Here is an 11,481-nt window from a genome sequence, read left to right on the forward strand (position 1 = left end):
GTATGGAAATGTATTTTGACAGTTTTACACAAGTATGAAAAAAAGAAAGAAATAAGGCGAGTAACTTGCAAGCACTGTTTTTCCATTTGTGTCATACTTAAGAAATTATATTTTTTCTAAATCCTCCTTTTTTCTACATTTACATTTATTCATTTAGCTGACGCTTTTATCCAAAGCGACTTACAATTGCTATATATGTCAGAGGTCGCACGCCTCTGGAGCAACTAGGGGGTTGGGTGTCTTGCTCAGGGACACATTGGTGTCTCACAGTGGATTCGAACCCGGGTCTCTCACACCAAAGGCATGTGTCTTATCCACTGCGCCATCACCACCCTATTATTATTTTCTAAATAATTTTTTTAATTCTTCACAGACGTTTCTGATAGCGTCCTCACCCTTCTCTTGTATGATCTGTATGATTCTACATGTATGTAGAGTTCCACCTAGTCTGATTTGGCCGGATGAGCTGGAGCTTGAATTTATCTTCAACAATTTCTGCTGCCATGACCAGCCGGACTTGTTCCACATTGCTTGACATTTTCCAAAGGCTGCACGTGATAGCCGTTTGTATGTATCATTGTTGTTTTCTGCCATGGCAGCATCTGTTGTGGCGACTAAATTTAACAGGTGGCATGCGCACCTTTGATGTGGTGGAAGCTGGTACTCAAGACCGTTGTCTTGTTCCAGGATGCTTAATGTGTCTTGATCTGTGTGGCGAGGGGGGCGTGGTTTAGCGAAGTCTGCAGCGGGAGAGAGAGAAAGGAGACGAGCGGTGCGTAAGTAGGTCAAGTGCAAACGACAAACACCTGTGTCTCGTTTCAGTAATTGGCGTGGAGGGACCGGATAAAAGCCACCAGGAAACGGGGAGCTGGAGAGAAAGACTGGGAGCTCGGGACTCGAGGAGACTGTGGCTGGAGCCGAGAGGACATTGATTTATTGTTGGAATTACGAAGTGATTGGAAGTGCCAGGAGCGCTTCACGCTTATGTTTTATTTTGTTGGTGCAGGAGCACATTTAAATAAAAACACGAGTCCCAGTTTACGCCGACCCTGTCTTCTTCCTTTCCCACCCCCCGTAACCCGCGTTACACTGGTGCCGAAACCCGGGATTAGGAAGAAGAACGCCGCCGCCGCCATGCAGTCCCCGCCAGGATCGCCATTTGCGGAGGTAATCCAGTCCCTCGCGGGACTTCATCAGGAACACCATCAGGCCCTGCTGGGTATGAGGGATGATCAGGAACGGAGTTTCCGAGCCCTCCTCCAAGCCCAGCAGGAAGACCGCGAGTTGTTCCGGAGCTGGATTGACCGGGAGGTTCGGGCTGCGCGGCCCCCATCTGCCCCAGCCCCGCCCCCTCACGTACCTCTCCACAAAATGGGTCCCCAGGACGACACGGAGGCTTTCCTGGACCTGTTCGAGAGATCGGCCGAGGCGTGTGGGTGGCCTCTGGAGGACTGGCCAGTGCGGCTTATCCCCCTGCTGTCTGGAGAAGCGCAGGTGGCCGCACAACAACTGCCAGTCCTGAACCTCCTGGTCTACGAAGACCTTAAGCACGCCATCCTCCAGCGGGTCGGCCGGAGCCCCGAGCAGCACCGCCAGCGCTTCAGATCACTGGACCTCGGGGAGAGTGGCCGACCCTTCGTGATGGCGCAACAGCTCCGGGACGCCTGCCGCAGATGGCTGATGGCCGATGACAGCAGCGTCGAGGAAGTCGTCGACAAGGTGGTGCTGGAGCAGTTCGTGGCGCGGCTGCCAAAGAAGACTGCTCAGTGGGTCCAGTGCCACCGCCCGGCGTCGCTGAAACAGGCCATCCAACTGGCGGAAGACCAGATGGTGGCGTGCCCTGGGGTCGGCGAACCCTTGCCGTCGGTCTCTCTCTGTCTCCCTTCCCCTGTGTTTTCTCCCTCTAAACCTGTCCCCCTTCCCAGGTCCAGGGGGAATCTCCCTCCACGAGCCCCACCCCGCGAGAGGGGTGGCCTGGGGACGGAGCCGGTGGCGGCCCCGAGGGCCCCGCCCAAGGGGGCGGGGCCGACTGGCATCAGCGCGTCCACAGCTCCCGTTCCTCCGTTCCCCCCCCGTCAATTCCTTGACCCGCTTCCTGCCACTGGAGCGGCGGGGAGGCCTGGGCCGGTCTGTTGGCGTTGCGGGGACCCAGGGCATTTTATTAATCGGTGTCCAGTGATGGAAGTAGGGACACTGATCCGGGTCCCGGACGCCCCACAGGCTGCCCCCGATCAAGCTGGCCTGTACCAAATACCTGTGAGTATGAGGGGGGGTACGTATCCGGCTTTGGTGGATTCAGGATGTAACCAAACCTCAATACATCAAAGCCTGATTCAGCCTGGGGCATTGGATAAGAGCCGCGTGGTTAGGGTACGGTGCGTGCACGGGGATGTGGTAACCTACCCCTTAGTGTCGGTGTCTATCCAATTTCAGGGACAAAAGCATAGAGTGGAGGTGGCCGTTAGCCCGCACCTCAGACATCCGCTGATTTTGGGAACCAATTGGCCAGGGTTTTGGGCATTAGTGGGGCACTTATGTGCGGATGTCTCTTGGAGAACGGAAGAGCGGGGAAGGGGGGCGGTCGCGCAGGTAGGAGAGGCTGAACCGGGACCAATGGGAACTGAGACAGAGGAACGGAGTGCTGCTGTGAGGAAAAACCTCACAGGGTGCGATGATTTTCCCCTGGAACAGTCCCAGGATGAAACGCTCAAAAATGCCTTTGATCAGGTCCGTTCCATCGACGGGCAGCCTCTCCAACCGGCTCGACCGCTCTCTTATCCTTATTTTGCGATTTTAAAAGACAGGTTGTATCGAGTGACCCAAGACACTCAGTCAGAACAGGATACAACGCAGTTGTTAGTACCAAAAAGCCGTCGGGAAATGCTTTTCCAGGCGGCTCATTGTAATCCGATGGCAGGACATTTGGGACAAACGGCAACACTTAATCGTCTAATGACCCGGTTTTTTTGGCCGGGCATTCACGAGAACGTGCGCAGGTGGTGTGCGTCGTGTCGTGAATGTCAACTGGTAAATCCACCGGCCACCCCAAAAGCACCATTGTGCCCGCTTCCTCTTATGGAGGTCCCCTTCGAACGAATTGGGATGGACCTCATCGGGCCATTAGAACGATCTGCACGTGGGCATCGCTTTGCATTAGTCTTAGTAGATTATGCAACACGGTACCCAGAGGCAGTGGCGCTCCGCAGCATTTCCGCGAAAAGTGTGGCGGACGCCCTGTTTCATCTAATCTCCCGGGTGGGAATCCCGAAAGAGATTCTCACTGATCAAGGCACGGCGTTTATGTCACGGACTCTCCGCGAACTTTACGAATTGTTGGGCATTAAATCGGTCCGCACCAGCGTCTACCACCCACAAACGGATGGTCTGGTCGAACGATTTAATCGCACCTTGAAAACCATGATTCGAAAGTTCGTACACGAAGACGCCAAAAATTGGGACAAATGGCTGGAACCCCTTTTATTTGCCGTGCGAGAGGTCCCCCAAGCCTCCACGGGGTTTTCCCCTTTCGAGCTTCTCTACGGACGTCAGCCCCGTGGGGTGCTTGACGTTCTGAGGGAAACTTGGGAGGACGGACCGTCGAGCAGTAAGAACGAAATTCAGCATGTCCTGGACCTGAGAACAAAACTCCACACTTTGGGGCGGCTCTCTATGGAGAATTTGTTGCAGGCGCAGGGCAAGCAAAGCCGGTTATATAACAGGGGAACCAGATTACGCGAATTTGCACCGGGAGAGAAAGTACTGGTATTGCTCCCAACTTCTAGTTCCAAATTACTCGCCAAGTGGCAAGGACCCTTTGAGGTCACACGGCGAGTTGGGGATCTCAATTATGAAGTGGTGCGAACAGACAGGAGTGGGGCACGTCAAGTTTACCACCTCAATCTCCTTAAAAAATGGAGTGAGGCGGAGTCAGTGATGTTGGCCAGGGTGGTGAGTGGAGAGGAAGATCTCGGGCCGGAAGTGAACACGAAAAACCCATCTCTCGCTCTGGCCCCGGCAGGAGATCACCTCTCGCCCTCCCAGCTCACTGACGTGGCCAAATTACACGCGGAATTTGCGGATGTGTTCTCGCCCCTGCCTGGTCGCACAGACCTCATTCAGCACCACATTGAGACCGAGCCGGGTGTGGTGGTGCGCAGCCGGCCGTATCGTTTACCTGAACACAAAAAAAAGGTAGTTCAGACTGAATTAGAGGCGATGCTGGATATGGGAGTAATAGAGGAATCCAACAGTGACTGGGCGAGCCCGATAGTTTTAGTGCCTAAAGCGGACGGCTCGGTCCGGTTCTGCGTGGATTATCGCAAGGTGAATGCTGTGTCGAAATTCGACGCCTATCCAATGCCACGGGTCGACGAATTGCTTGATCGGCTAGGTGCTGCTCGATTTTATTCGACACTGGATTTAACGAAAGGATATTGGCAGATCCCCTTAACACCTATATCCAAAGAAAAGACAGCTTTCACAACGCCGTTTGGATTACACCAATTTGTTACGCTTCCTTTCGGCTTGTTCGGGGCTCCGGCTACCTTTCAGCGACTCATGGACCGAATACTCCGACCGCACGCTGCGTATGCCGCTGCTTACTTGGATGATATTATCATCTATAGTAATGACTGGCAGCGTCATATGCAGCATCTACGGGCGGTTCTGAGATCGTTGAGAGGAGCCGGACTCACGGCCAATCCAAAAAAGTGTGCGGTTGGGCGTGTGGAAGTCCGGTATCTGGGTTTCCACTTGGGTCACGGGCAGGTGCGTCCCCAAATTGATAAGACCGCAGCAGTTGCAACCTGTCCGAGGCCCAAGACCAAAAAGGAGGTGAGGCAGTTCCTGGGGCTGGCGGGATATTATAGAAGGTTTGTACCTAAGTATTCGGACCTCACCAGCCCGCTGACTGACCTCACTAAAAAGGAAGCCCCAGATCCGGTCCAGTGGACGGAGCAGTGCCAGCAGGCTTTCACCCGGATAAAGGCTGCTCTGTGTGGCGGGCCGCTCCTGCACTCTCCTGACTTTTCTCTTCCCTTTTTATTGCAGACCGACGCGTCGGGCAGGGGGCTTGGAGCGGTCCTGTCCCAGGAGATAGAGGGTGAGGAACGGCCGGTGCTGTACATCAGTCGTAAGCTCTCGAAGAGAGAGACTATGTACAGCACCATAGAAAAGGAATGTTTGGCGATAAGGTGGGCAGTCCTCACTCTCCGATATTATCTCCTGGGGCGGGAATTCACTCTCTGTTCAGACCACGCGCCCCTGCAGTGGCTCCACCGCATGAAGGATACCAACGCGCGGATCACCCGGTGGTATCTAGCATTACAACCCTTTAAATTCAAGGTGGTCCACAGGCCGGGGGCGCGGATGGCAGTAGCGGACTTCCTCTCCAGGAATGGGGGGGGGGGGGGCTGCGGGCCGGAGGGCTCCCCGGCCTGAGTCGGGCGGTGGGGGTATGTGGCGAGGGGGGCGTGGTTTAGCGAAGTCTGCAGCGGGAGAGAGAGAAAGGAGACGAGCGGTGCGTAAGTAGGTCAAGTGCAAACGACAAACACCTGTGTCTCGTTTCAGTAATTGGCGTGGAGGGACCGGATAAAAGCCACCAGGAAACGGGGAGCTGGAGAGAAAGACTGGGAGCTCGGGACTCGAGGAGACTGTGGCTGGAGCCGAGAGGACATTGATTTATTGTTGGAATTACGAAGTGATTGGAAGTGCCAGGAGCGCTTCACGCTTATGTTTTATTTTGTTGGTGCAGGAGCACATTTAAATAAAAACACGAGTCCCAGTTTACGCCGACCCTGTCTTCTTCCTTTCCCACCCCCCGTAACCCGCGTTACAATCTGATTCTGACTCTGCTTCCTCAGTCTGGCTCTGCTCACCAAACACACTGAATGCTTTGATGAAGTTTGAGCCACTGTCTGTTGTGGTTCTTACCACTTTTCCCCTTATTCTATACTGACAATGAATTTCATCAAGAGCCCCTGCCAGGACATCAAAGGTGTGAGACCCTTTCAATCTCTGACAAGCAAGTGCAGCGGATCGCCACTCCAAGGTTTCTTCATCTATCCGATGAGCTGTGACCCCTATGTAACTTTGCTGGTGCGCTGTCCAGCAATCAGTAGTGGTGGCAACATAGCTGACTTTACTGAGGTGTGACACCAAAGTCTTCTTCAACTGATTGGCAGCTCCATCAATTCTGGTCCGGAGAGTGGGTCTGGAAATTACCTTGCATTGAGGATTCAGTGTAAGTAAAAGTTCTTTAAAAGCCGGTTGTTCAACCAAAGAAAATGGATGAAGACCCTCACAAATGAAGTTAATCATGAGCTTGTCAACCTTTGCCTGTGGCACACGTTTGTTTGCACCCACTGCCATTACATCACTTATTTTTGCTTGTTTGGTTGGGATTTCTGGTGGTTCCAGGGTTCGCTTCCGTGTTGCCACAAAGTCCCTGAAGGCCTTCAGCTTTTATGGATGTTTTCTCTGTAACCAAAATATTTTCATTATTTAAATCAATGACATGTTCATTAAACACACTGAATTTGAAATATTTACATGGACAAGTTTTTCTACACACCACATTTTGTCTTTTATAATGTACAATTATTGCTGACTGAGCTGAATATATGAACATGACTATGAAAAGTAGTGGCAATATTACCATGTTTATACTAAATTCAGTGTCATTCATATTGAAGTGGGCTTGTATGAAGTATTTATGCCTAGCCGGTGTATTGCCTGTGGTAGACAGTGCTCAGCACTCTCCTTGTCTGGAAGAGCATCAACATACACTGAGCATCTAGACAGCAACAAAAAAACATTATATCTCCCTAAAAGAAGTCTTTTTGCTGTGTTGCTGTCGATGTGCTCGGCACTGTGCTCTTCTCCTGCTGACTCCTGCTGATCTTCAATGGGTAACACTGACTAGGCCTCAGACAAACCTCAGACAAAACTGCTTCAAAACAACTGAATTATCACCAGGGTTTTTTGGAAAAAATGCTGGATTTTGACATCAAGATTTCAAAAGCTTGTGGCTTGAAATGGCTTAAAGATAGAGATCTACTGTAAATTAGAAAAATGTTGGGCATTACCGTAAGTTTATGTGGGGTGTAAATATACTCATCTAATTTGCATATTATGACGTCATCAGGGGCGGCCCTCTTGAATTTCATAATATTTAGGAAATAGTAGATATTGAATTGATGTTTGATTTTTTTTGTCTTTTTCTCCTCATTCCAAATGATCAGAAAAGAGGAAACCAACAATAAAACAGGAGAAAGTACTAAATTATTACTATATTACTATACTATATAGTAGTAAAACGCATGTGAACAGTAGCCTACTTTTTGATCAGTTCATCAGTAATATTCAGGAAATAATAGATATTGAATGGATGTTTGAACTTATTTGCATGTTGTTGTTGTTTTTTTGTCTTTTTATCCTCATTCCAAATGATCAGGAAAAGAGGAAATCAACAGTACAACAGGAGAAAGTAGTAAATTATTACTATATTACTGTGCCATAGTAAAATACATGTGCCTATTTTTTGATCAGTTGACCAGCTATCTGTCCAATCAGGTATCTATGTGACAGTTTATAGTTCTTGAGAGTATGGTACCTCTCATTGTATGGCACAGCGCACAGACCTACCCCAAACTGACTGCACCTGTAGTGTCTGCCGGCGGCCCTTGGAGCGCGCGCGATCAGAACAAACAGCGCAATCTGGCCGATCATCAGAGATCAACAGCTCTCCTATGGACACTAAGACCACGTCCACCCCTGCCACCCCCATCCCCGTTGGGCAAAGTGTTGAAATGATCACTTGTTTGTGCTTTGTGAACGATCGCGCCTTGCGCGCGGCACCATTTGAGAAGCGCGATCATTAGACGGCCGATCGTCATTTCCAAAAGGCAAATATTCCCCTTCAGAGTCAGAATCGGCGAATGACATTTGCAACACATCCTCACAGTACAACTTTTTATTAGCCGTTTGGCGATTTTCTCTCACAAATCTCACAATTTACTCACACGCTATGAACTGAATTGCTTCCGCATCAATGACACGATAGCTCACTTACTCTGCTATTTCCTCAAACAATTTTGGTCTAGAATCGAAGTACTACATGTCTGCCATCTAGTGGAAGGGAATACAAATGAGCCATTACACCAGATTAGGAAATACAGCCCATTTCATGAAGTATGACGTCTTGTCGCAATTTTGCGACTTTGGCGCTTAGAGGGATCTCATTAGCCTTATAAACTATGAAGAAAAAAAATATTCATATTCTGGCTACTGAAAAAACAAAGAAAGAACCATTTCTTAATTTGTTTACTGACTTTTACCTATTATAAAATAAAAACATTGTTTATTTAAGTAGCAAAGGGTCAAAATTGGGGGCGCTTTTTTGGGGTCAAAATGGCAATTTTCACCTGAGATTCAGAGCCAAATTACAGCGTGGTAAAAATGACATGAAGGTTCTGTTATTAGTGCAAAAATACTGTAAATTAAATCATTCAAATAAATAAATATTCCAAGCCCATTGTCAATTATTCTAAATAACTGTTTTGATCTGATCTTAAATGGGTCATATCCTGGGTCTATTTATGTTGTACTATTGTATGTCTATTTATCTGTTATGTTGTAGACAGATATTGGAGATTAATCCTAATAGACATGCCACTACAATAAAAACCATTACATTAAAATACATTAAAAACAGTGCATGTCTATGATGCAGTAACTTCAGCAGCGTGCTTTCCTATAGCTCAAATGGTAGAGCATGACGCTAGCAACGCCAAGATCATGGGTTCGATTCCCAGGGAAAGCAAGAGCTGATAAAATGTAAAACTGTAACTTGAATGCAGTGTAAGTCGCTTTCTGCTAAATGCATAAATGTAAATGTGCAGATGTGTGGCAACAGCAGTGCAGACAATAACTTAGCTCGCTCACATAATGTAACTTTATTAAATTGGGGAAAATATATATAGTTTTTATGGCATGTCGTTATTACGAGAAAAATATGACCTTTTAACTACATAAGATCTCGTTATTATTAGAAAAATATGTAGTTTTAATGAGATAATTATGTAATTTTAATGAGAAAATATGTTGTTTTTATGACATATCGCGTTATTCCGAAAAAAAAAATGAAAAGATGTTAAAATGACATCTCATTATTACGACATAATTTAGTGGAAAAAATATTATATGTGTGTGGCAGCAATGTACATTTATAAGTAACCTACATACTCAATCTGATTAAGTGTTGATTAACATACTAAGCTGTATTGTTTTGTTTAATAATATTTTTAAAGTTAGTAATACAATACAATACAATACAATACAGTTAAATAATGAAATTATCATAAGACTCCTAGTTTATCCTGATAGGTTACAACTCTCCCCATGTTCCAACCATATCTGGTCTCAATTTTCAATTTCTAGTTCAACTACATTTAATTTTAACTTAATATTAAGTTTAATTTAATATTAAATTAACTTTAATTATAAATAAAATGCATTATATTTAGTTTTGCTCAAGTATATTTTTTAAAGTATATTATTTTTGTAAAAATTCATCTTTTAAAAAATATGCTAAACTGTAGGCCTATACTTATTATTCAGATTTCTACTTTACTCTTTCCAGTGTAATAACAACAACAAGAAGAATATTTATTTGAAACTGACAAATAAAAAAAATAAAAAAATGTGAACGTAGGCAGTTGTAGATTTAGGGATGAGCTTATAAGGGTTTTTTTTTTCATGGTGATGTTTTAAGTTGTACATTTTTGTACATACAAATTCTTGTGATTGAATTGGATTTATTATTTTTGATTTACAGTGACAGCAGTTCACTGAGTGCAATTGCCTTGTCGTTAATCTAAAGAACATTTTATACTTCATCTGACTTAATACTTTTCTGTCTTGAGTAATACAACAAGCGATTTACCATAAAATGGCAATAAATACAAGAAGTGCCCTTATACAAGGTTTCAGTCATCCTTCAAATTAGTAAAAGCTAGGACTGGAAGGGATAAAGAAGACCCTTGGACAACAGGCATATAGATCAATCACATTACTGAAATCAGTGATCCTGTGTCTGAGAGAGAAAGTTTGTGTAGTAAGCAAAATGGACAGCAGGATAAACACCATTTACGTAGTATTAGTTAGTATTTAAAAGTATTTCACACTAATCTGACATCCTAAAATGCCAGAAACTTGCCAGAAATTGCATTTCATTACTTTCATATGACTGAATCCGTTTCACTAATAAATAATAATAACAATAGGGTCATTCCATGTCAACTCAACCAGACGTCCCCAGGGGCTCATTTCAGAAAGGAGGTTAATTGAAAACTCAAAGTATGTCAACCTTGAAATCAGGGAAACTCTGGGTTTTCCGTGTCAAAATGGGTGGTTTGTCAAACCCGGGAAAGCAGGGTAAGTCAAGCCCGTTTCTGAAAGGGAGGTAACTTATACTCAGTCAGTTACCGTGGTAACTTACTCTGTGAACCTAACCTGGTTGGGAGCAGGTTTTCTTTGGTAAACCCAGAGTTACCTTCCAGGAACTTCGAGCTGCGTCCAGTGACGCTTTGCGAACGCCATCAGCGTGACCATGCTCTGAATATCAGGTGTAATCAGTCCGAAGGAGGGCGAGGCGTCACGGGCGGGGTGACGTCACGACCAGGAAGTATATAAGCACGTGCGGCGGAGCCGGCGTCAGCTTTTTGTCATTCAGCAAAGCGCTCTGTGTGTGTCAGTCTTATTTGGTGTTGTCTGTCTTGCAAACGATCAAAAAATGCCTAAATCCCAGTTTAAGGCCAAGGGCGATTCCAGATCGCGTTTCAGATTGTGTGTTCGTCCCTGCCCTCGCTATATTACGAGTGGGGACACCCACGATCTGTGCCGATTGCCCGCATTGCCAGTGGCTGTCGTTGCGTTCTCTCCGCACCCGGAGGGCTCTCTTTGAGGAGGGAGCCTTCACGAGCTCTCCACTCGGTGCTGGTCCTGCTTCTGCCGAGGCAGAGCGGCGGCTGCACTCGTGGGGCTCGCAGGCTGATCTGGCTGGCGAGAGTGAGATGGGCATGTCCTTTTCTCCTCCCGTATCCGCCAGATCTGGCGCCCCGTGTCTCGGTGCGGAAGCGGTCTCTTCCCCCCGAGACGAGGGCTCAATGCTTCATCTCTCTTCCTCCGAGGAGGTCGACGTGACGAGCGTTGACGAGGTTTCGCCGCCTCTGTCGCCCCAATATGAGGAGCTGTTAGAGGTGGTTACTCGGGCTGTAGCTGGCCGCTCGATATTAGCTGGCCGCTCGAGAAAACATCTGAGCCGCAGTGCAGTCGCCTGGATGAGCGTTTTCTCCTTTTTTTCCCAATCTCCACACCGAGGTGTCGAGATCGTGGAGAAAACCCTTTTCGTCCCGGCCATTCATTCCCTCCGTTGATTATTATGGCAACGTTAGGGAATTGAATGAGCGCGGGTACAGGGCG

The 11,481-nt window shown here is 47.2% G+C and overlaps 1 protein-coding gene across 1 annotated transcript; it reads left to right on the top strand.

Moving 5' to 3' along the window:
- The first annotated feature begins 825 nt into the window (after positions 1 to 825).
- Positions 826 to 5,785, top strand: LOC306847651 (uncharacterized protein). Its single transcript, XM_079381715.1, has 2 exons — positions 826 to 2,256; positions 5,569 to 5,785. Exons 1-2 carry the CDS (start codon positions 985 to 987, stop codon positions 5,569 to 5,571), a joined length of 1,275 nt encoding a protein of 424 aa, XP_079237841.1. The 5' UTR covers positions 826 to 984; the 3' UTR covers positions 5,572 to 5,785.
- Positions 5,786 to 11,481: the final 5,696 nt, after the last annotated feature.

This window comes from Barbus barbus (assembly GCF_936440315.1).
Source record: "Barbus barbus genome assembly, chromosome: 27".
Classification (NCBI taxonomy): Eukaryota; Metazoa; Chordata; class Actinopteri; order Cypriniformes; family Cyprinidae; genus Barbus; species Barbus barbus.